The sequence below is a fragment of the Lissotriton helveticus genome, chromosome 4_1 (genome assembly GCF_964261635.1).
Source record: "Lissotriton helveticus chromosome 4_1, aLisHel1.1, whole genome shotgun sequence".
Lineage (NCBI taxonomy): Eukaryota > Metazoa > Chordata > Amphibia > Caudata > Salamandridae > Lissotriton > Lissotriton helveticus.
This window is the reverse complement of record NC_136063.1, coordinates 2066978358-2067005203: the sequence shown is the minus strand read 5'-3', so window position 1 is coordinate 2067005203 and position 26846 is coordinate 2066978358. Positions and strand designations below refer to the sequence as shown.

Below are 26846 nucleotides of genomic sequence, written 5' to 3'. Positions count from 1 at the left end.
TACCACTAGAGCATGCTATGCAGCAAAGTGGAAAAGATTTGATGTCTATTGTACAAATAACTGCGTTAACCCATTAGATGTTTCTATACAGAATATCATATGCTATCTCTTACATCTACAAAGATCTAATTTGCGTACTCCTCAATCAGATTGCATCTTGCTGCTATGGCGGCATATCTCCAAAACAGACAACAGTTGTCATTGTTCAGAGTACCAGCAATAAAAGCTTTTATGGAAGGGCTTAAACGATTAATTCCTCCTAGAATACCACTTTCTCCGGTATGGAATTTAAATATTGTTCTCTCAAGATTTATGGGTCCACCCTTTGAACCATTGCATAAGTGTGAGTTACAGTTTCTCACATGGAAAGTTGCTTTTTTAGTAGCAGTTACCTCACTCAGAAGAGTAAATGAGATCCAGGCATTAACAATTCAAGAACCATTTATGCAACTTCATCATAATAAAGTGGTTCTCAAAACAAATCCTAAGTTTCTGCCAAAGGTCATTTCACTATTCCATCTCAACCAATCAATTGAGTTTACAGTATTTTTTCCAAAACCGCAAACAGTTTCGGAAAGAGCTCTATACACATTATATGTAAAAAGAGCAATTCTATACTACATTGATAGGACAAAAAGTTTTCGTAAGACTAAACCTGTTTGTGTCCTTTTCGCCTCCACATAAAGGCAATCCTATTTCTAAATCAGGCATTGCTAGATGGATTGTTAAGTGTATTAAAATTTGTTACTAAAAAGCAAAACACACTCTATCCATTCCTCCTAGAGCTCATTCTACCCGTAAGTTAGGAGCATCTATGGCATTCTTAGGAAATATACCATTAGATGATATCTGCAAAGCAGCTACATGGTCTACTACGCACACATTTACAAAACACTACTGTGTAGATGTGCAGGCAAAACAACAAGCAAGTGTGGGCCAGGCTGTACTTAAAACATTATTTCAAACTACTGCAACAAATGTGGGTGACCGCCGCTAAGGGAGAAACTGCTATGCAATCTATGCAACAGTGTGTGGTCTGCAGCCCATATGCCTCGAACGGAAAATGCTACTTACCAGTATGCATCAGTTCTTGGCATGTAGGGCTAAAGAACCACACACGCCCACCCGCCTCCCCGGCTACCTATATCTGTTCCAGTATTATGTTATTTAGATTCACAATACATGGTCATCCTTATCTGTACTGATACAACTCCATCATTTGCACAATGGAGAAAACAATCTGAGGATGGAGTCGATCCCCATGCACACTACGGTCTAAGGGAGGAGTCACCTACAAACAAAGACTCTTCCAAGACAACAACAAAGTGTAATCATCCGGGCCCACCACCAGATGGTGATCTAATGCAACAGTGTGTGGTTCTGCAGCCCTACATGCCAAGAACAGATGCATACTGGTAAGTAGCATTTTCCTTCCTTCCATAGGGCTAACATTGACTGGTTTTCACTGAAAATTCTTCTAAGTGTGGAGTTTTTAAATTTAAAAATATTCCTCTAAAATCCGCCGGCTAACGATTTCCGAAATACTCACCTGGGATCAGGAGAGAAGCCAGTGCTGTACTTTCTAGTTCAATACTGAACCCCAAAAAGTAATCTTAACTGTACTTACCAATTACCTGCTTTTTCTTCCTTAGGAAACCATTGACTGTTTTTCACTGAAATTTCTTCTAAGTGTTGATTTTTGCAAATTACAAATATTCTTTAAAAATCGTACCAACTACTGAAACGTAAATACTTACCTGTCTTAGGTAGAGGTCCCAGTGCTGAACCTAGGAGTCCAGTACTGGATTACAAAAGTAACGAGAACCTACTTCACCTGTGACTTGAATTTCCTTCCATAGGGTAACATTGCTAGTTTTTCTCTGAAAAGTTGTCAACTTTGAAAATACATTTATATCCTTCAAAAATTTCAACTGTAACCAAAACACTTATACTTAACTGTTTACAGCTTAGGTCCCGGGAATGAATCCAGGATCCAGTCCTGTGGTTAGAAAAGTAATCCTCAAAGTAATCAACTGCATTTATGTAGAAAACCCATTGAGCTCAATGTTAAATTGTGTTTAGAATTGTGTTGCCTATTGCAACCCCAGTAACTATTGTACTTAGCAAGTCTATGGCCTCTCTGCAAAGTAATTACCTAAAGTCACTCATATTGAGAAAAGTATATTTTGATACCTGTTGGTTCTAAAATAAAACACCTATATCTTTTGAAATTACAAAAAATGGCCAAGAGTTCAGTTAATGAGTGTGTGAAACCTTTTGCTGACTGAGTGTGTACAACAAATGCTTTACACTGTCCTCTGGTACTGCCTTACTGCTCGACCAAGCTACCATTTTAGAGAGTAAGGTTAGATCTGGCTTTATCCTCTGTTATACCTCTGGGGATTGGGGACTCTATACACACTGTACCTGATTTAGTCCAGTATATATAGATCCACTTTCTTACAACCACCACTTCGAGGGGTAAGTTGGGAGTTTGATGGTTGGTTAGTCACCTCTAGGTTGGGCACACAAGGCTGTGGGGCGTCGGATGCAGCGGTGCCTTGGGACTTCAGATTTTCTTACCCGCTCTGGTCGCTGTAGGGGCAGTACTCTGGATTGAGGCTGCAGGCATAGTCTGGAAGCTTGAGGCAGGTCAGGGGTCGCCGAATCTAGGGTTAGGATCGCCGGGGGAACCTCCTCGTGGTGTTTTTCCACTCAAGCTTGGGCCGGGTTTGGCGGGTGCAGAGTGGGCTGGATTGGCGGTTCCTGGCTGGCACCAGAAGCTGCAGTTCAAACACGTCCGGTGTTCACGGGAGAAACAGCTTGGAAAGTGAAGGCAGGCAGGTCCTCCGGGGTTTTTGAGGTTGCTGGCTGCTGGACATGCTGGGGTTTTGCATGAGCAGGTTCGAGGGGAGACCGGCGTTTAGGGCTGGGGCCAAGTCAGTGGGCTTTGTCGTCCTTGTTAGCTCTGCACGGCTTCTCGTCCTTCTCTTCTTTTTCTTGTGGTTGCTGGATCTGAGGAAGGAAGGTTCAGGGTGCCTCTAAATACTAAATTTAGGGGTGGTACAGGTAGGTAAAGTTCAGGGACCAATGGGTCCCTTCCCCGGAGTGGGTACACCCCCTATTCTGCCACTCTCCAGTGGGAGGGGGGCAGGAGCCTCCCTGGTAGGCTGGGTCCCCCATCCTGAAGATGGCGGGGACTCGAGGTTGTGCCTCACCTCGCCTCCTCCACCTTAGGGGTGGAGTTGGCAGAGGTGGGCACACCTCTCTTCCTCTTTGTTTTTCCCTCCGGGTCTCCCGCCCAAAGTGGGGGGTAGAACCAGTGGGTACCAGTTGCGAAAAGCAACAAATGGTCTGGAGAGGCTCTTAAAGGAGGCATGCCTTTGAAGCTTCTCCTTCGTGACCCCTGTCAATCCTGGGGGAGGAGGCTTGGCACCTCGCCCCAGTATGTGCATTGTTTCGGGCCCCCGAGAGCAGCAAGCTCTCGACCCAGGGGTCCGGAAACATGTCTCGTGGTGGCAGCCTAGGCAGCCACTCAGTCAGGTCACTGGGAGTTGGTCGAGTTTCAGGGGGCATCTCTAAGATGCCCTCTGTCGTGCATTTTACATTAAATCCCACACTGGCATCAGTGTGGGTTTAATGTGCTGAGAAGTTTGATACCAACCTTCCCAGTCTTCAGTGCAGCCATTCGGTTGCTGTGGAGTTTGTAATGACAAACTTCCAGCACCATATACTCTTAATGGCAGTACTGCACTTAGTGTCTAGGAATGGACCTGGGTATTGTAGGGGTACAGTGCTCATTCACCCATACACTCACCACTGGCATAGGGCACCCAGCTAGAGGGGTGACTGATGTATACCAGGGCTGTGTTTTGTGGGCATGGCATACAGGGATGTGTGCCATGTCAACTCTTCAATTTGTTTTACACCAAGACACGCAGCCTGCAAAGGCAGAGTGTGAGTGTCAGGGTACATGACCTCTAAGGGTGGCACAAGAAGTGCTGCAGCCCTTAGAGGTCTTCTCTGGTCACAGTGCGCGGGGTACCTGTACCACCACAGTTTCCATTCCAGTCAGACATCAGTCCTCCAGAGAGATCTGGATCCTGTCCAAGGCTCCTAGAAGTGCCTGAATGGGTGTAGTATTTGTGTTAGGGCAGTCCTAATTCGCTGCCAGTAGGTGGCTATGGGTGGGGTGGCTTTGCCACACCATGTGGAAGAAGTCTGCGCTGGTACAGGGACACTGGGTGATGACTCTACCGACCTGCAAGAGCCGAATTGGTGTGAGATAGGTGGCATGAAGATAGTTTAATTGTATAAAGCAGGGACTTAAGGATATTGCTATTTCACTGGTGGCCAGTCGCGTTAGGGTACAGTCCGTATTATCTAGCTATCCAACCCTCCCATTTCTGCCTGAGGAATGGGAAACTATCTGGGGTGTAGATCACTAAAGTAGGGTACAGCTGGTATATGCCCCCATTCTTCAATTCCCCCCTCAGAACCTTGGCCTCTAGGGGGGTTTGTTCGGGGTGGGTGGAGATCCTGGACGTATATGGCTGTAGGGTGTGCCGCAGTTGTGAATACTTGTAAATACTGGGTGTTGGAAAGAGAGAGGGGTGTCTTGAGAGCCCGAAACACACATCCCCGAGGGTTGTAATACCGTTCCTGTCCCACTTGGCAAAACCTGTCTGCTTGCTTGTGTGTTCAAGGTGGTGACCCTGCTACAGCGGGGTCTGGCCGGTCAAGATTTTCCCCCACCTCATATTCCAGGCGCCACCTGCCAGGTTTGTAGGACCACCGCAGTGATCTCAGGAAGAGTGTTGGTGATGGGATCGTCATAGAGGATGCCCATCAAATGGTCAAACCTATGAAGTGAGAGTTTAATATGGTAAGCTGGGTCGTTTCAGCCCCTGGTTAGTCTGTCATTGAGAAGCAGTAGCTGCATGGCTCTGTAATAAATCTGAAAGTTTGCCATGCCTAGATCCACATCATAAACCAACATAAGCAGCTTTTCATGAGCTATACGTGGGGGGTGGCAAGACAAGTGGAAGGAGCAAAACGTGGAGGCCAGACAGTGGAACCAGTGGTCAGAGATACTAAGAGGGAAGTTTTGGAGGATATAGAGGTTCTTCAGAAATGCCATCCTTTTGACCACGGCCACTCTCCGAGGCATCTGTAGTGGCAATGCCCCCCAGCAGTTGAGATCAGTCTTTGTCTGCTGGTTTACAAGGAATTAAGATTGAGTTCCTACATCTCAGCACTTTCTCTATAGAAGTAGATCCCTAAATATTTAAACATAGTGGTGCATAGGCTCATCGGTGCTCACCACAACAGTTCATCGCCCCCGCCCAAGTGGTACCATGAGGCACTACCTCAGGTTCACCTGAATGCTCAAGGCCTGCGCATATAAGACCAAAATTTCCTTACAACGGGGACCATGTTGGGGGTAGAGCAGGATATTCTCTGAAAATGGGATTTTGTCTTCAATGCCCACTTCCCACTCCCACCTTGCCACTCTGGCATCACAACATATCAGTTGTGCCAGGGGCTCCATCACAAGAGCAAAAAGGAGCGGCAATAAAGGGCAGCCTTGCCTGGTGCCTCTGTGAATGGGGAATGGATGTGAAAGGACCCCATTCACCAGTGCCCGTGCTTGCTGTTCAGAATACAAGGCGCCAACAAACCGGCGACCAGTCGACTGTGTCAAATGCCTTTTCAGATTCCAGAAGGCGAGCCAGAGGTCTCTTCAGGTCACTTGTATGGGCTAGAGCTAGGTGGAGTGTACGGATGCAATGTCTGGTACTGCGTTCTGGCATGAAGCTGCCTTTTTTGGGGGGGGAGTTTTATATAGTGTGACCTCGACCCAAAGGTATCAGAGCGCTTTACATGAGCACCAGTTGCATTACAGACGTACACATTCATTCTGTTTGCCACAGGGAGATTAAGTGATTTTCTCAGAATCACAGGATGTTGAGCGTTCCTGCTGAGACTCGCACCTGGTTCTCTGTAAGGGAGCCATTGAGGATCACCATATCCACAGATGACAGTGTAGGAAGGGGGATGTTCTGTATAATAGGGTGCCTACATTCATGGAGTTAGGTGCTGCATGCTAGCATAAAGTGATATGTAGTTTTGCAGCGTGAATCTTTCTGGATTCACTATGCTGTGCATTATTCCGCGGTCTAGTGGTTGGGTCTGGAATCGCAGTCTTTTTTTATTTTTTTGGTGTCCTTCCTGCGACGTCGGCACGCTTCCTGCGGAAGCTCCTCCCTTTGGGCGCCATCTTCAGATTCTTTTTTCCTGCCGTTGGGTCTTGATCATCACTGCGAGGTTCTAGAGTTTGGGAGAAAAGAAGAGGAAGAAGACACGAAAACCACGAAAAAGATTTGGAGAATACTTCTCCAAGCAAGACCACTGAACTGGGACGACGAAGGGGAAGGAGATCATCGGAAATCTCGACGTCCAACGGAGAATCCGCACACAGGGGCCCCCTGAGCGCAGGAATGGACAAACCACCTTTCAAATTCTGCCGCAATTGCCACCACAAGTACGTGCAGAGGGACCAGCATCCGGTTTGCAACCTCTGCCTGCCGGTCGACCACGAAAGCAAGGATTGCAGCGCCTGCTCCTTTTTTAACCCGAAGACGCTCAGGGTAAGAGCGAGATAGAGGAGAGCCAACTACAACATGCAAGGCCAACCTCCGTCGCTTGGGCCTCTCCAGTGGGGAAGAGGACAACATCGCCGAGGGACCAGATGACTACACGGTCGTAGAGACCAATGCGAAAACAACAAAGGAGGTAAGAGAGACATCTACCCCTAAGACCACGACAGACTCTCGAAAAACAGAGTCGAAGTCCTCGAAAGGAGCACTGGCACCGAAACATTTGACGGACACAGCTGCATCCAGGGACAAACAACCCAGCGGATTCTTCGAAAAGGACTCCGTCTGCGAAATTCCAAGCCTAGGTCGTTGAAGCACGTCCCCGAAAAGGCGTGCTCGACGCCGAAGGAAAAAGACACAAAGGCAGCGTAGACGTCGACATCAGAGATCTTCCGAAACCCTTCACGCTGAACAGGCCGCCGAGATGGAGAGGAAGAAGAAAAGGCTCGAGCCCGAAATGGACAACATCCTGCAAAGGAAAAGGGAGTTCGAGGAACGGATGAAAAGGTTCACCATCCCGTCGAAGCCGACGGCCATTGTCGAGGACGAGGATGAAGAGGAGTGCGACGCCGAGGAGCTGCTAAAAACTCCGGAGTCCCAAGAACACCAAGAGGAAGAGGGCATATACTATTATGAGGGAGAAGGCGAGGAAGACCGGCAAACAAGTTTGGGCTCGGCATCCTTGGTGGCGCAGGACCTGGATTGGCAGGACCTCGATGCCGAAAGCCCGGATGAGGCCGTAGATACGTATCTTTCGAGGCCTTCGCCGCCAGTTGACTTTGGCATCTACAATATGGTCATCAGGAACGCGGCAACAGCATTTGGTTTGAAACTAGAGGAAGAAAAACCAAAAGCCTGCTTCCTCCTAGAGACACTGCTTCCAACACAAACTAGGAGTCAATTCCTCCGCATGCTCCCAAGTGTCATGGACTAGGGAAGGGAAGCATTCAAGGAGCCTGCAAACTGCAGGTCTGTCACACCAAGGACAGAGAAAAAGTACAAACACTCCTCTGAGGATCTACTATATATATACAAGGATCCGTCACGGCTGACTCTATCATTGCAGCAACAGGCAGAAAGATGGCCAATGTTCCCACAAACTCGGGACCACCACCAGACAAGGAGAGTAAGAGGATAGACCTCACTGGAAGGAAGATAGAGAGGAATGCAGCAGACACTGGCGCATTGCCAACTCTAATGCCCTACTCAACAGGCATACGTACCAGCATTGGGAGGAGGTTGGACAGCTGCTCAAACACCTGCCTGAGCAATACCAACAGGAAGCAACACACCTGGTGGAGGAAGGCAAGAACATAGCAAACTCATGCCTAAAATCAGCCCTGGATGCGGCAGAAACATCCAGCAGACTCATGATGATTGGGGTCACTGTAAGAAGACCTGCCTGGCTGAGAATCTCAGGTTTCAAACCGGAAGTCAAGGACAACATTCTGAACACTCCCTTCAATGGAGAAACGCTGTTCAGAGCACCAGTGGATGAGAAACTGGCGCAACTCAAAAGGAAAATGAAACTGCAAGGTCCATGGGGGCTTTGCAATTCAGAGGAATGAGAAGGGGTACCCCGACACAGAGACCAAACGGAAGGGGGGGAAACCAACGAGGAACATCACATCAGACCCTCCAGCAGAACTACCAGGGCAACAACCAAGCGCAGCAGGGCCAGCAGCAGCAAAACTGGCAGTACCGGCCCAGGGGTCAGTCCTTTCGCGGGAGAGCGAATGGACGAGGACAAACAAGAAGAGGAGGCAACCCACCTCAAAGTGACTCCGCTCCACCAAACGTGCCCACCCACAGAACACCTCGATAGGGGGCACAACAAAATAAGCAAAAAAGCTTTACACGAACAAAGATCGGGGATCAACGAACATGTAACACCAGTAGAAGGCAGACTGAAACACTTCTTCCAGGAGTGGAAGAAAATAACGACAAATGGATACTGAATATCGTACAGTTTGCATATTGCATAGAACTGGAAAAGAAGTCTCCAAATAGGAAACCAAAAAGACAGACGCGCTCTGCAAAAGAACTAGCGCTACTCCTAGAGGAAGCACAAGAACTTCTTCACAAGGAGGCGATAGAAACAGTACCATTCAAAGAAAGAAACAAGGGAGTGTACTCTAACTACTTCCTTGTGCCAAAAGTGGAGGAAACATTAAGACCCATCCTGGATCTACGGTTCCTAAACCAGTACATAAAAACTCAACAATTCAAAATTACATCCCTACAAGAAGTCATCCCTCAGATAAGGGACGGAGATTTTAAGTCCACCATAGACCTCAAAGATGCCTACCTACGCATTCCCATTAACAGACAACACAAACATCTACTGAGATTTTCCATAGACAAAGCCCACTACCAGTTCACAGCCCTGGCCTTCGGACTAAAATCCACACCAAGGGTCTTCACCAAGTGCCTCGCAGCAGTAGCAGCGCACCTACGAAGGGAAGGGATTCATGTATACCCCTACCTCGACGACTGGCTAATAAAAGCAAGTTCCTACAAACATGCACAGCGGGTCACACAGATTCTCAATACACTGGGGGAAATACTCAATGGAATCAGAACAAGTGAACATCTTCCTAGGCACACAGATCAACACCATACAGAGCAAGGACTTCCCCAGTGAATAGAGAACACTTGCCCTGCTGAAGGAGAAACGTCAATACCAGAAGGGGCGAGCTCTGACCGTGAGGACAGTGAGCAAGATCATGGGGATGATGGCGTCCTGCATACACCTAGTCCCCAATATACGACTCCACATGAGACCATTCCAGGAATGGCTCCAACAGCAATGGTCACAAGCTACAGGGAGTTGGGAAGATCTAGTGGTTGTAACGCACGCAGTGCAGGAGGAGATAGCGTGGTGTAACAAGGAGAACATAACAAAGGGGAAGCCTTTAACACCACCAAACCCAACTGTGACCATCACCACAGACGCATCTCAGAGGGGATGGGTAGCACACATGAACCAGCTCAAGGTGCGTGGTCTGTGGACTCCAACAAATGTGATCAAGCACATCAACTACCTAGAACTAAAGACTGTGTTCCTTGCCCTAAAAGCCTCCCAGAAACAACTGTATAAGCAGAGAGTGTTAAAACCGACAACAATGTGCTACATCAACAAGCAGGGAGGAACACAATCAGTCACACTATCCAACTTAGCGCAGGAGATATGGAGATGGGCCATCCCACTACAAATAGACCTCCTGGCTATACACATACCAGGAAAGGACAACGTGGAGGCAGACAGGCTCAGCAGGCAAACATCTGCATCCCACGAGTGGGAGTTCAATGCACAAGAAACGCAAAAGCTATTCAAGAAATGGGGGACACCAGAAATAGACCTATTTGCAACACACCAGAATGCAAAATGCCAATACTTCGCATCCAGACAACCAGGGGAACAATCCCAGGGCAATGCCCTATGGATAAGCTGGTTGAAAACATTTGCCTACACTTTTCCCCTGATACCACTGATACACAGGGTACTCCGCAAAAGCAGAACCAGCAACATGACACTGATTCTGGTGGCACCACAGTGGGCCAGGCAGTCCTGGTTCTCAGAAATAGTGAAGATGGCGCAGGGACCACCTCACAAGTTCGCAAAAAGAAAAGACTTGCTCACCATGCAAAACGGGGAGATACTTCAGCCAGAGAACCTCTGCCTAGCGGCATGGCTCCTGAAAACGTAGAATTTGCACACCTCAAACTCCCAGAGAGCACACTGCGGGTGCTACGGGAGGCAAGGAGACCTACCACACGGAGGTGCTATGTGGCGAAATGGAAAAGACTCCCACAATTGTGCATCAGGAAAAAGCTACACAAGAAAATAACCAAGTAATCAATCGTGCTAAAATATTTAACACACCTGCTAAAAGCGAACCTAAGCCCTACCTCACTGAGAGTTCACCTAGCAGCGATAGTAGCCTACACAAGAGGATAGACGGGAAAGAGCTTCTTTACATCCGAAGTAGTAAAGCGATTCCTGGATCGCCTCACCAAAGAGGATGCCGCCACCGGCATGGAACCTTAATTTAGTCCTAACAGAGCTTATGAAAGCGCCTTTTGAACCTATCCATAAGGCCTCGCTACAAATCCTCACAATGAAGACAGCCTTTCTAGTGGCAATCACCTCGCTACGCAGGGTAAGCGAGCTGCAAGCGCTAACATTACAAGACCCTACATTCAAATACACAACGACAGGGTGGTAATTAGAACGGACCCACACTTTATGCCAAAGGTGGTGTCAAGGTTTCACATAAACCAAACAATACAGGTACCAAGCTCTCTCTCTGGATGCTAGAAGGTCTGTAATGTATTACATTGAAAGAACTAAAGAGCACAGGAAAACAAAGCAATTCTTTGTGTCCTACGCAAGCAGTTTCATGGGAAGACCAGTAACAAAGGTCACCATCGCACGATGGATCGCACAAACTAAACAATTCTGCCACAAGCAGGCAGGGCAAGAGCTACTAGGAGGGGCACAAGCCCACTTGACTAGGAAAAGGGAGCCACAATAGCCTTCCTGGATAACACACCGATTCAAGACATATGCCTGGCGGCAACATGGGCTTCATTGCACATGTTCACTAAGCACTACTGCGTGGATATACAAATGAACAAGGAAGCACAAGTAGGACAGAAAGTGCTTTAACATATAGTCAACAACCAACGCTCATCTTCCACCCAGCCGCCATAAATATAGCAAACTGCTACAAAGTCTATGCACAGCATAGTGAATCCAGAAATATTCACGCTGTAAAACGAATAGTTTCTTACCTGTCGGTGTTGTTTTGAAGCTTGAAGAGCTTTCTGGATTCACTAGCGAACCCACCCACCTCCGCCAGAAAGATGACAGGAGGAGAAGGGGATACGAAGACAATATACATTCAAACACTTAAGAGAGACAAATCTGGAGTTCCTTGAAAAAGAAGGAAGAACCTGAAGTGATTGGAAAAGGATGAATAACAATGACACCAAAACAAGAAAAAAAGAATCCGAAGATACCGCCCAAATGTGAGAGCTTCCGCAGGAAGCGTGCCAATGTCACAGGAAGGACACCAAAAGGTAGGACGTCGACACCCACCTGGGCTACAAAAAAAAAAGAAAAAGAAAAAAGACTACGATTCCGGACCCAACTACTAGACCGCGGAATAATGCACAGCATAGTGAATCCAGAAAGATCTTCCAGCTGCAAAACAACACCGACAGTTAAACTATTCAATAGTAGTCCCAGACTAAGCCTGATGAGGTAACATTGGCTAAAATGTCAGTGTCATTAGAAGTCTAGTGTTGAAAAGCTATAAAAGTTTTTTTTGGTAGAACCTATTGCATCTTTTTATTTGTCTAAAGGAAAGCCCTAACTGGACATTGATGATTTTGAGAGTTTTTTGTGTTGTACTCAATGTGAGTTTTTAACCCCCTCTTTTATAATTTGCCTTGACTAGTTATGATCTCTAAACTGTTAAGAGTCAAGGGCACAAAAGAAATAACTTTCTTTTTCAATTGAAGCGTGCTGCTCCTTAAGCCCTGGAAAGCTAACGTTAAAACAACCTTACCCACGCATGAGCCTAGTCATAGTCTGTAGAAAAGGTTTTACAAATACTTGTGCTCTTTCTATCTGCTTCAGAAATGACTTGTAAATTGTTTAAATACTGACTAAAGTCATGTCTCCTACAAGTATTCTTAAAACACTAATGCTTTCATGTTATTATGTAAATAATTTTTTGTATGAATTCCATAAACCTAGGTGTACTCTGCAGACATTGTATGTATTTTACTATATTTGTAAAAAGTTGTATTTTTTCTGTTTGCAGACGTCTGACCAAAGAAAACGTGAAGCCCTCTGGAAGACAGATAGGAAAACTGAGCCATAGCAATCCAACAATTTTATTTGATTATGTATGTTTTTTTCTTATTTACTGTAGCGCATAGGCCATTTTTTCTGCAATAGAATGTTTCAAAACTTTTCTCATTTGCAGAGCGAGGAGTGTGTTGTATGAATGCCAGTTTAAAAAGTCATTTTTACAAGAGTCTTTCCATCTCTAGTTTTCCTTGCAAGGGGGAGGGAGAAATTTTCTTAATTGGTATTGGTTCAGATTATGACTCCAATAATTCCATATTCTCTTTTTGTTATCCGAGCAAGAGTGTTGTATTTCTCATAATTGCTATGCTAGCGCCAAAAGGTGCCCCCTAACTTTCAAATTCACAAGTAAACCAGATTGTAGCAGTTAATTGTGTGTGCTACCTTGGGTGTGATTATGTATTTAAATCCTATGGGAATATTTTGGTTCCCCATCCAACAGTCTCAAATCGGGCCTTATTTCTGATGTAGCAGAGCCACATATCAGCAGGACCACTCCGTCCATTTTCTTGTGCCTTAAAACACGGATTCAGACCTCTGGTCTCACTTGTGTCAGTCTTTCAACGACTTCGCAAAACAAAATCATGCATACAAGGGAACGATGTCCCCTTCTACAACTACAAGCTTTAAGCTATTCCGCGACTGTTGAAAACATATGTCTGCTACTAACCCAGAGATGTCTTTTTGGTCTTTTCTGCTTGTGGCATGCACCTGAAGGAGATCTGGGACCGAGAAGCAGAGTGAAGTAGTTGTGTGCCTCGCTTAAGTCTAGCTCCAAGTCGATGGTTTAAACCTGATGTTATCCCGACATTGTTCCTGTGACAATGTCCTCTGGTTAGTTGAAATACAAATGAAAACATAAGGCGGTGAAGCAGGACTCAGCCCCATCCTGACACTGTCTGAGGAGAAACCGCTAGTGCGTCAGGGTGTCAGTTTGTCACCCTTCGAATTGCTCCTGTTGATTGCAATACTTCCAAAATTCTTCAGATAAGACTCGACCCTGCAGCAGATCGAGGACTTTAAGTATGTTGTTTGATTTTGTGTAGCCTTGGCTCCCAAGGATCCTTAGGAGCCCTTGAGCCTATTGCAGGCTCCATGCCAACGCCACCCTGGCACCCCAAGCTTTATCTGTTCCTCCTTCATTGCTGCTGGAGGAGAATCGAGTGCAGAGTCTGATATCTGTACCGGATGATGACCGAGATTGTGCTCCGAATCCACTACAGTGCATATGGTCACCATACAACCTGAATCTGATGTGATGCGTCCACTACTGCACAAGCATTCTCAGAGGCTCCTTTGTCTTTTTGGTTCACACTCTGACCAGAACCTGCCACTACCCAGATACGATGATGGGGATGATTTGCTCTCTCATTATGACAAATGTTTTTATATGGACTTGCAGGGGGCTAGTGGGCTTGATATTTTCCCGGCTACAGAGTTAAACTCTCCTTTTGGACCCTCAACAAAAGAGAGTGCTCCCTTGCTGTTGTAATTCGACGAGCAGCTGAGGTTGTGGACCTACAACTGTCTGCTGCTGCTGAAGTCAAGACAAATGTCCTTTCAGAAATTTTGCAACTTGAGCCATCCTCCGCTTAGTCTTTGCTTCGGTTAATGAAACCTTTACTGACACATCGAGGGACTCTTGGTATAAGCCCTGTTCTTGCCTGCTGTTGAATGGCAAGTGGCCAGACGACAGAGTGATGCCTGGCAACCCTGTTTTTTTCTCCTTTTTTACAAAACATCTTACTAAAGAGAGTTTGCTGTTCCAGGCTTCCACCATCAAGGTGAATTCAATTCATTCTCTAGGACGCCCCGAACAGAGTCGAAGAGGATTAAGACATTGGGAAAATTAATATTCCCTTTGGCAAGATTAGCATTGAAGTCAGTCATTGTTGTCTATTTACTGGGGCAGCATATTTACGCCCTAAGCGACATGCTTCGATTATTAAAGATGTTCAGAATGCAGATAAATATCTAATTTTTCCTGGGCTTGATACTGCTGATTGACTGAGATGAGCGATTGGCACTAGTGTGGTGCTCTGGATGTACACGTTTCTCAGGAGACATACAGATCCCCCTTCTGATTATGCTTTTCAATGGTTCATGCCTATTTCGCAAGAAAGCTGATTCTGTCTTGGAATACTTCAACAGGAGTCTGGTCTTTTGGCCCCTGCCAAGCAGTTTCCTCATCAGTTTACGAAATTCCGAGCTTATTCCGGGGGTTGGTGTTTAGGCAGTGCTTGTCTACCTAGCTACCGACTCAATTGCCCTTTTGAGGCTGTCATTTTTGATCCGCAGGTAACAAGCGGATCCTCATGGGCATCTGTCCTCCCAGTCCCACTCTCCTTCCTCATCAGTATCCGAGTTGCTTTAGCTTGCTATCAGCAGTGCAAAATCACTCTGTGGGATAGAAAATCCAGTACTCTATCCCAGGGGTAATCCATAACCTCAGACAAATGGGTCTTCTAGATTGTTGAGCATGGGCTATACCTTGCTACTCTTTCGGCCCACATCCGAACCGCTCTGAGGTGCACCTTTCCCCTTCATTATACTGATGTTGACTTATACCTTGGCCTTCAGAATTTCAGTGTCTTGGACTCTTCACCTGAAACCGACCTGCATTTGCCTATGGGGTCCACACTAAGCAAAGTGCCTGCTTTGCAGTAGTTGTTTATAGAGCCTCAGCAGTCTTGGGATTTTTATTGCCCACAGTGGAGTCTAAGGCAAACTTGTTAACTGAATTTCTGCAGTATGGTTGAGCTGCATCTGCAGCCATTTTACCAGGCTCTAACTGAGGCCCTTTTGGTATTGTGGTAAAATCCTTATTGCACTCCCCCTCCTGGCCATTGATCGGCACCAAAGGCTGGCTCCATTGTATACTTTGCTCATTTACACCTGACTCCAAAGAGTCTTGTCATGCAGGTCTGAATGAGTACGTTGAACCGTCATGCCTTTCCTACTGCTTCTCCAAGTGAGCAATCCAAAATGATTGATACCTTGGGCAAAAGAGTTTTTTTGTCAGTCTAGTTCTAGTGTCCCACTGTAGTATATCAAATCAATAGGCTACGATGGCACTAGTAATCCTTGAGACAGGCATTCACAGGGAACTCATTTGTGGGCAAATGTTGAGTGTTACAGATCTTTCTGTGTGGAATTAATCAATAGAAACCAGTATTAACAAAAAAAATTTGCAAGAGAAATAATAGCGCAGCAAGTATTTTTTATAAGCAACTGCAGTTCTACCGAACCAAGTTTTATTAGACCAGAATTATTTTCACACCCAAAATAATGTGTCTTTCAGGACACTTGGGAAAGAAAATAGAACAAGTAGATCCCAGGTGTGTAATCAAACCAAAGTCAAACAGGAAAGGTGAAGTGAAAAATAAATATTCAAAGTATATTGGCTGATACGTTAATGGAATAGCAGTTTCTATTTTATACAGTCTCAAATACAAAGAATAAATCACAAATTCGGAAACGTCTGTCTCTGTAAGTGTGTCAACGACATTTCAACCCTTACACAATAGGAGAATGTCATAAGGACTAAGGTTGCCTGGGGTCTGGGGATACAAAAAACTTGGAATTAGGGTTCTGTTGAAACCCGGTGTTCGAGGCATGTGGGCTGCTGAATTCATATCTTGTGCATAGATCGCCGCCTAGTGTTGAGTCCGGATGATTGCACTTTGTTGTCCTGGAAGAGTCTTCGAAGTATCACGAGATAGGTGACTCCTCCCCTGGACTACAGTGTGCATGGGCATCTTCTCCATCCTCAGATTGTTTTTTTCCGCCATTGGGTTCGGATGTTATTCCTTTACTCCAACTTCGGAATCCGAAACTAACTACTTAAAAGGCCTTCGACTTCGACGGTATTATTCTCGTTCGGTACTTATTGACCAACCTTTCCATCTTGATCCAGTCGTCGACGCGGGCCGTTGGGCCTTTTCGACGCCACGCGGGTCTGCTGTCGATGGAAAGGAGCCCGTTCAAAAGGTGCCCACAATGCCACTCCAAATTCCTGCATACTGACAAGAATACAGTATGCAACAAGTGCTTATCACCAGAGCACAACAAGCAGAATTGCCCTGCGTGTGCCCAATTCCGTTCGAAGAAGACCATCACGATTCGACGGGCCGCTAGGCAAGAGATGCAGCGGTCGGCACCCGAACCGGAGAACATCTTAGGTGATGAATGCGACCTCCCAGAAGCGGCGGACTCGGACCTAGAGATCGTCACCGTCGAGGACCAGTCGGACTCCGACGAGATCCCACCTGGGCAAATCGTGAGTACACAGCCCCTAACGCCGCTTATCCTGAAACCGAAGGCTCCGGTCGAAGCATCGCCTAAAGGTCTTAGCTCAGATCGAAAAACCCCTTCAGAAGCCCCGCCCTCCGGCTCGGCTCAGAAGACCAAATCAAAGCCTTCCGAGACCCCAGGACAAAGTAACATTCCCCCCAAGAAGGTCGTTGAACCCAAAAGGGTTGTCGAACCGAAGGTCGTCGACCCAAAAAAGGCCATCGAGCCAAAAGTCGTCGAACAAAAGAAGGTCGACCAGCCAAAGGGCGTCGAGCCGAAGAAGGGGGTCGAGCTAAAAAAGGTCATCCAACCCAAAAGGGTTATAGAGTCAAAAGCTATCGAGCCAAAGAAAAGCCTCGAACCTAAACAAGTCGTCGATCCAAAAAACAGCACCCGATCCTAAAAAGAGTGCAAATAAACCAAAGCCAGTCGAACCGAAAAAAGGCATCGACTCGACCAAAGACACTGACCCTAAAAAAGGCGTTGAGCACAAAAGAGGACGAAGCCGAAAAAGGTCGTCGACCCAAATAAAGTCGCCGAACCAAAAAAGACTGCCAAACCAATAAAAGACGTCGAACCAAAAAAGGTTACCGACTCCAAACCGACAGTCGAGCCGAAAAAGACTCCAGAACCAAAGGCCCTCGAGCCAAAAGGTCACAAGCAAGTCAGTAAGCCAAAAACATCGGCGCCAAAGCCACGGACAGTGAAAGAGGAACTCTTCCATCCTGATCCACAATCAGAGGAACAATCAAAACTGTATATAAACCCTGAAACCGGCAAAGTTACCATCTATTACCGGAAAAAGAGATCATTGGACACAGACACTACTTGCCCTGTACCACCAAAGAAAAAGGACTTCGGGACATCTCCCTCTAGGCCTTTTACTCCTCCTCCTTTCTATCCTAATATGCCTTTTGTGCCCTACTCTCCTACACACTCAGAATATAATGATGAGGATAACATAGGGGAAGATCCTCAGGAAGATTTTAATGACCCAGAGGATCCACAGGCTCAGGATGACACATGGGAGGATCAAAATGATCCATATGACACACAACCCATCCCTGACACCTCCCCATACCCTACTAAGCCGTCGCCTACTGACAACACCATTGTGTTTAACCAACTGCTAGATAGGGCAGCAAAATACCACAAGGTCGACATGCACACTGACACAATAGAAGAGGATTTTCTATTTGACACTTTTCCAACCTCCGAGAAAAATGTCAGGACACTTCCTATGCTTAAAGGGGTACTAAAACACGCGCCAGACATATTCAAGGATCCAGCCAGGGCACGGGTGCTCAATCCCAGGGTTGAGAAAAAATATAAGGTGGCCCCTACAGACCCTACTTACATTAAATCCCAATTGCCTCTAGACTCACTGGTAGTAGCAAACGCTCGCAAAAGGGCCAACTCGCAAACATGAGACGCTCCACCTCCTGACAAAGAGTCTAAAATATTGGAGGCCTCAGGCAAAAGAGTGGCCTCACAAGCTGCTAATTCATGGAGGATCGCAAACACACAGGCTCTCCTAGCTCGCTATGATAGAGCACACTACGACCAGCTTGAAGGTTTACTGCAACACCTGCCAGAACCTTTCAAAGCTCCGGCTAGCGACCTCATACAGGAAGGCAAATTTATAACTAATGCTTCCATTAAATGTGCACTAGATGCAGCCGACACAGCAGCCAGGTCAGTTAACATTAGTGTGTTACTACGCAGACACGCGTGGCTACGCATCTCTGGTTTTAAGAACGAGGTGCAATCCACCATCCTTAACCAACCAGTTAATCTAGACTTCCTGTTTGGTCCTGCAGTAGATACCATTTTAGACAAAATGAAGAAAGATACTGAAACTGCAAAATCTATGGGCGCACTGCAGTTTCAACAACATAGGGGTTCCTTTCATCGGTCCTCCTACAGAGGCGCCGCAAGTGGCAACACTTCACATACTTCCTCTGCATACAAAAGCAACACCCAAAGCTCCTTCAATAAGGGCTCCAACAGGGGAGGTTACAGGGGCAATAACAACAAAGGCAGAGGACGTAGCAGCAATAACACCAGAGCCTCCACTGCAACCAAACAGTGTCTTCATCACACTCCCTCCAGACCATTTAACACCAGTCGGAGGCAGAGTCAAACAGTTCCTACCAATGCAATTACCACAGACAGGTGGGTGAGACAAATTATCCAGTATGGTTATTGCCTGGAACTCACTTCTACTCCACCCAACATACATCCCAGACAACGTCCTATGTCCAAAGAACACATCACCCTGCTACAACAAGAGGTCAAATCCATGCTAGAAAAGGGAGCCATAGAACCAGTCCCATTTCAACACCAAGGAACGGGGGTATACTCACTATACTTCCTTATTCCCTAAAAGTACTGGTCCCTCAGACCATTATTGGACCTCAGGCCTCTAAATCAATACATACTCTGAGCACTTCCATATGATCACTCTGCAACAAGTACTCCCATTACTCCAGCAAGGCGACTTCCTAGCAACATTAGACCTCAAGGACGCATATTTTCACATACCTATACATCCAGCTCACAGGAAATACCTCAGGTTCACAATCGAAGGTCAACATTATCAGTTCAAGGTTCTCCCCTTCGGGGTAACCACAGCCCCAAGAGTGTTCACAAAATGTTTAGCGGTAGTAGCTGCACACCTCAGACGGCAACACATCCACGTGTTTCCATATCTGGACGATTGGCTCATAAAGGCAAACTCGTACGAGCAGTGTGCAAGCCATACGTCTCAAACACTCCAGCTGCTACACAGCCTAGCTTTTTCCATGAACTACCCAAAATCACATCTACAACCCTCCCACATACAAAAATATCTGGGGGCTACAATAAATACCTCTCTAGCAAAGGCATATCCAAATCAATCAAGGATAGCCAACATGCAGACTCTCATTCAGAAATTTCAGCCACAACACTCTTTGCCAGCTCGAGTATTCATGCAACTCATAGGCATGATGGCCTCCTGTTCATTCATTTTCCACCACCAAGGGGCGACTGTTCCAGGAGCCGATTCCACAAGTAGTACTAAGAGCGGACGCAACACTGACAGGTTGGGGAGCCCATTTACTACAATACACAGTCCAAGGGCTCTGGACAATCAAACAAAGGAGACTGCATATCAACCAACTAGAGTTGCTAGCAATATTTCTGGCACTAAAAGCATTCCAAAGGTACCGGTGCAACAAGGCTGTGTTGATCCGGACGGACAACATGACAGCCATGTACTATATTCAGAAACAAGGAGGGACACACTCTCCACAACTGTCCCACTTAGCACAGAAAATATGGAAGTGGGCAATTCTTAAATTTTTCTCCTAGCAGAACACCTGTCAGGAAAAGACAATCAAGTAGCGGATCTGCTAAGCAGACAGTCAACAGCTACACGAATGGGAGATTCACCCTCAAGTTCTCCAACCATTCTTCCAAAAATGGGGGCAGCCAGAGATAGATCTGTTTGCCTCAAACGAAAACTAAAAATGCCAGTACTTTGCCGCCAGGTTCCCACATCCGTTGTCACAGGGCAATGCGATATGGATGAACTGGTCAGACAGATTTGCGAACGCTTTTCCACCAGCTCCACTGATTCCGCTAGTGGCACGCAAACTACGTCAGCAGTCACTCACAATGATCCTGGTTGCTCCCACATGGGCGAGACAACCATGGTACACAACGTTCCTGGAACTCTCAGTAGTTCCCCACCAAAGACTGCCCCTCTCGCCCCATCTTTTAACTCAGAACCATGGAGAAATCAGGCACCCAAATTCCAATCAGATGAACCTAGCAATCTGGCTCCTGATGTCTTAGAGTTCGGATACCTTAACTTACCTCCTGATTGCATGAACATTATCAAGGAGGCAAGACGGCCAACTACTAGAGCATGCTATGCAGCTAAATGGAAACGATTTGTAATTTACTGCAACAATAACCAAATCAATCCATTAAATGCTACCATCCAAAACATTATCTGTTATCTCTTGCACTTTCAAAGATGCAATCTAGCATACTCTTCTATAAGACTACATCTTGCTGCTATAGCAGCATATCTCCAGAACAGACAACACCTGTCTCTGTTTAGGGTACCACCAATCAAAGCTTTTATGGAAGGTCTTAAAAGGATAATCCCTCCAAAGCACCCACCTTCACCAGTCTTAAATATAGTACTTACCAGACTTATGGGACCTCCTTTCGAACCACTCCACTCATGTGAATTACAATTTCTAACATGGAAGGTGGCATTTTTAATTGCCATTACCTCCCTCAGGCGAGTGAGCGAGCTACAGGCACTAACCAGTCAAGAACCTTTTATGCAAATACATGCAAATAAGGTAGTACTTCGAACTAACCCTAAGTTCATGCCAAAAGTCATATCCACTTTCCATATGAACCAATCCATAGAATTGCCAGTTTTCTTTCAAAACCCACAGTCAGTGGCTGAAAGAGCCCTACACACACTAGATGTAAGGAGAGCTCTGCTATAATATGTGGACATGACTAAATCATTTCGGAAAACAAAGCAACTGTTTGTTGCTTTTTCACCACAACATAAATGTAATCCCATCTCAAAATCAGGAATAGCCAGATGGATAGTTAAATGCATCCAAATATGTTCTCAAAAAGCTAAACACACACTAACAGTTCCCCCAAAAGCACACTCTACGCGCAAAATGGGGGCATCCATGGCTTTCCTAGGAAATATTCCCCTTGAAGACATATTTAGGGCAGCTACATGGTCTACCATACACACTTTCACTAAACACTATTGTGTAGACGTGCAGTCATAGCAGCAAGCTGCAGTAGGCCAGGCTGTCCTTAAAACTCTTTTTCAGACTGCTGCAGCTGGTACAGGTGACCACCGCTAGAGGAGATACTGCTATACAGTCTGTACACAAGATATGAATTCATCAGCCCACATGCCTCGAACGGAATATGCTACTTACCAGTATGCATCTGTTCTTGGCATGTAGGGCTGCTGACATTCATATCGCCCACCCTCCTCCCCGGTGCCTGTTGCAGCTGCAGGATTCTCTTTTGCTTGGCCATCTCTTACTTATTATACTCCATCTTTGCCACAATGGCCAAAAACAATCTGAGGATGGAGAAGATACCCATGCACACTGTAGTCCAGGGGAGGAGTCACCTATCTCGTGATACTTCGAAGACTCTTCCAGGACAACAAAGTGCAATCATCCGGACCCAACACTAGGCGGCGATCTATGCACAAGATATGAATGTCAGCAGCCCTACATGCCAAGAACAGATGCATACTGGTAAGTAGCATATTCCATATAGTCCCACTCTCCTTCCTCATCAGTATCCGAGTTGCTTTAGCTTGCTATCAGCAGTGCAAAATCACTCTGTGGGATAGAAAATCCAGTACTCTATCCCAGGGGTAATCCATAACCTCAGACAAATGGGTCTTCTAGATTGTTGAGCATGGGCTATACCTTGCTACTCTTTCGGCCCACATCCGAACCGCTCTGAGGTGCACCTTTCCCCTTCATTATACTGATGTTGACTTATACCTTGGCCTTCAGAATTTCAGTGTCTTGGACTCTTCACCTGAAACCGACCTGCATTTGCCTATGGGGTCCACACTAAGCAAAGTGCCTGCTTTGCAGTAGTTGTTTATAGAGCCTCAGCAGTCTTGGGATTTTTATTGCCCACAGTGGAGTCTAAGGCAAACTTGTTAACTGAATTTCTGCAGTATGGTTGAGCTGCATCTGCAGCCATTTTACCAGGCTCTAACTGAGGCCCTTTTGGTATTGTGGTAAAATCCTTATTGCACTCCCCCTCCTGGCCATTGATCGGCACCAAAGGCTGGCTCCATTGTATACTTTGCTCATTTACACCTGACTCCAAAGAGTCTTGTCATGCAGGTCTTAATGAGTACGTTGAACCGTCATGCCTTTCCTACTGCTTCTCCAAGTGAGCAATCCAAAATGATTGATACCTTGGGCAAAAGAGTTTTTTTGTCAGTCTAGTTCTAGTGTCCCACTGTAGTATATCAAATCAATAGGCTACGATGGCACTAGTAATCCTTGAGACAGGCATTCACAGGGAACTCATTTGTGGGCAAATGTTGAGTGTTACAGATCTTTCTGTGTGGAATTAATCAATAGAAACCAGTATTAACAAAAAAAATTTGCAAGAGAAATAATAGCGCAGCAAGTATTTTTTATAAGCAACTGCAGTTCTACCGAACCAAGTTTTATTAGACCAGAATTATTTTCACACCCAAAATAATGTGTCTTTCAGGACACTTGGGAAAGAAAATAGAACAAGTAGATCCCAGGTGTGTAATCAAACCAAAGTCAAACAGGAAAGGTGAAGTGAAAAATAAATATTCAAAGTATATTGGCTGATACGTTAATGGAATAGCAGTTTCTATTTTATACAGTCTCAAATACAAAGAATAAATCACAAATTCGGAAACGTCTGTCTCTGTAAGTGTGTCAACGACATTTCAACCCTTACACAATAGGAGAATGTCATAAGGACTAAGGTTGCCTGGGGTCTGGGGATACAAAAAACTTGGAATTAGGGTTCTGTTGAAACCCGGTGTTCGAGGCATGTGGGCTGCTGAATTCATATCTTGTGCATAGATCGCCGCCTAGTGTTGAGTCCGGATGATTGCACTTTGTTGTCCTGGAAGAGTCTTCGAAGTATCACGAGATAGGTGACTCCTCCCCTGGACTACAGTGTGCATGGGCATCTTCTCCATCCTCAGATTGTTTTTTTCCGCCATTGGGTTCGGATGTTATTCCTTTACTCCAACTTCGGAATCCGAAACTAACTACTTAAAAGGCCTTCGACTTCGACGGTATTATTCTCGTTCGGTACTTATTGACCAACCTTTCCATCTTGATCCGGTCGTCGACGCGGGCCGTTGGGCCTTTTCGACGCCACGCGGGTCTGCTGTCGATGGAAAGGAGCCCGTTCAAAAGGTGCCCACAATGCCACTCCAAATTCCTGCATACTGACAAGAATACAGTATGCAACAAGTGCTTATCACCAGAGCACAACAAGCAGAATTGCCCTGCGTGTGCCCAATTCCGTTCGAAGAAGACCATCACGATTCGACGGGCCGCTAGGCAAGAGATGCAGCGGTCGGCACCCGAACCGGAGAACATCTTAGGTGATGAATGCGACCTCCCAGAAGCGGCGGACTCGGACCTAGAGATCGTCACCGTCGAGGACCAGTCGGACTCCGACGAGATCCCACCTGGGCAAATCGTGAGTACACAGCCCCTAACGCCGCTTATCCTGAAACCGAAGGCTCCGGTCGAAGCATCGCCTAAAGGTCTTAGCTCAGATCGAAAAACCCCTTCAGAAGCCCCGCCCTCCGGCTCGGCTCAGAAGACCAAATCAAAGCCTTCCGAGACCCCAGGACAAAGTAACATTCCCCCCAAGAAGGTCGTTGAACCCAAAAGGGTTGTCGAACCGAAGGTCGTCGACCCAAAAAAGGCCATCGAGCCAAAAGTCGTCGAACAAAAGAAGGTCGACCAGCCAAAGGGCGTCGAGCCGAAGAAGGGGGTCGAGCTAAAAAAGGTCATCCAACCCAAAAGGGTTATAGAGTCAAAAGCTATCGAGCCAAAGAAAAGCCTCGAACCTAAACAAGTCGTCGATCCAAAAAACAGCACCCGATCCTAAAAAGAGTGCAAATAAACCAAAGCCAGTCGAACCGAAAAAAGGCATCGACTCGACCAAAGACACTGACCCTAAAAAAGGCGTTGAGCACAAAAGAGGACGAAGCCGAAAAAGGTCGTCGACCCAAATAAAGTCGCCGAACCAAAAAAGACTGCCAAACCAATAAAAGACGTCGAACCAAAAAAGGTTACCGACTCCAAACCGACAGTCGAGCCGAAAAAGACTCCAGAACCAAAGGCCCTCGAGCCAAAAGGTCACAAGCAAGTCAGTAAGCCAAAAACATCAGCGCCAAAGCCACGGACAGTGAAAGAGGAACTCTTCCATCCTGATCCACAATCAGAGGAACAATCAAAACTGTATATAAACCCTGAAACCGGCAAAGTTACCATCTATTACCGGAAAAAGAGACCATTGGACACAGACACTACTTGCCCTGTACCACCAAAGAAAAAGGACTTCGGGACATCTCCCTCTAGGCCTTTTACTCCTCCTCCTTTCTATCCTAATATGCCTTTTGTGCCCTACTCTCCTACACACTCAGAATATAATGATGAGGATAACATAGGGGAAGATCCTCAGGAAGATTTTAATGACCCAGAGGATCCACAGGCTCAGGATGACACATGGGAGGATCAAAATGATCCATATGACACACAACCCATCCCTGACACCTCCCCATACCCTACTAAGCCGTCGCCTACTGACAACACCATTGTGTTTAACCAACTGCTAGATAGGGCAGCAAAATACCACAAGGTCGACATGCACACTGACACAATAGAAGAGGATTTTCTATTTGACACTTTTCCAACCTCCGAGAAAAATGTCAGGACACTTCCTATGCTTAAAGGGGTACTAAAACACGCGCCAGACATATTCAAGGATCCAGCCAGGGCACGGGTGCTCAATCCCAGGGTTGAGAAAAAATATAAGGTGGCCCCTACAGACCCTACTTACATTAAATCCCAATTGCCTCTAGACTCACTGGTAGTAGCAAACGCTCGCAAAAGGGCCAACTCGCAAACAGGAGACGCTCCACCTCCTGACAAAGAGTCTAAAATATTGGAGGCCTCAGGCAAAAGAGTGGCCTCACAAGCTGCTAATTCATGGAGGATCGCAAACACACAGGCTCTCCTAGCTCGCTATGATAGAGCACACTACGACCAGCTTGAAGGTTTACTGCAACACCTGCCAGAACCTTTCAAAGCTCCGGCTAGCGACCTCATACAGGAAGGCAAATTTATAACTAATGCTTCCATTAAATGTGCACTAGATGCAGCCGACACAGCAGCCAGGTCAGTTAACATTAGTGTGTTACTACGCAGACACGCGTGGCTACGCATCTCTGGTTTTAAGAACGAGGTGCAATCCACCATCCTTAACCAACCAGTTAATCTAGACTTCCTGTTTGGTCCTGCAGTAGATACCATTTTAGACAAAATGAAGAAAGATACTGAAACTGCAAAATCTATGGGCGCACTGCAGTTTCAACAACATAGGGGTTCCTTTCATCGGTCCTCCTACAGAGGCGCCGCAAGTGGCAACACTTCACATACTTCCTCTGCATACAAAAGCAACACCCAAAGCTCCTTCAATAAGGGCTCCAACAGGGGAGGTTACAGGGGCAATAACAACAAAGGCAGAGGACGTAGCAGCAATAACACCAGAGCCTCCACTGCAACCAAACAGTGTCTTCATCACACTCCCTCCAGACCATTTAACACCAGTCGGAGGCAGAGTCAAACAGTTCCTACCAATGCAATTACCACAGACAGGTGGGTGAGACAAATTATCCAGTATGGTTATTGCCTGGAACTCACTTCTACTCCACCCAACATACATCCCAGACAACGTCCTATGTCCAAAGAACACATCACCCTGCTACAACAAGAGGTCAAATCCATGCTAGAAAAGGGAGCCATAGAACCAGTCCCATTTCAACACCAAGGAACGGGGGTATACTCACTATACTTCCTTATTCCCTAAAAGTACTGGTCCCTCAGACCATTATTGGACCTCAGGCCTCTAAATCAATACATACTCTGAGCACTTCCATATGATCACTCTGCAACAAGTACTCCCATTACTCCAGCAAGGCGACTTCCTAGCAACATTAGACCTCAAGGACGCATATTTTCACATACCTATACATCCAGCTCACAGGAAATACCTCAGGTTCACAATCGAAGGTCAACATTATCAGTTCAAGGTTCTCCCCTTCGGGGTAACCACAGCCCCAAGAGTGTTCACAAAATGTTTAGCGGTAGTAGCTGCACACCTCAGACGCAACACATCCACGTGTTTCCATATCTGGACGATTGGCTCATAAA

General features: G+C 46.2%; 1 protein-coding gene across 2 annotated transcripts in view; it reads left to right on the top strand.

The window, feature by feature from the left end:
* The window catches only part of THOC2 (THO complex subunit 2), a 1495542-nt gene that overhangs the window by 405993 nt on the left and 1062703 nt on the right, over window positions 1–26846 (top strand). For both annotated transcript variants that reach the window (XM_078688746.1, XM_078688744.1), the window contains exon 16: window positions 12494–12578. In XM_078688746.1, coding sequence (XP_078544872.1) covers window positions 12494–12578 — 85 coding nt within the window. The remainder of the gene's footprint in view (window positions 1–12493; window positions 12579–26846) is intronic.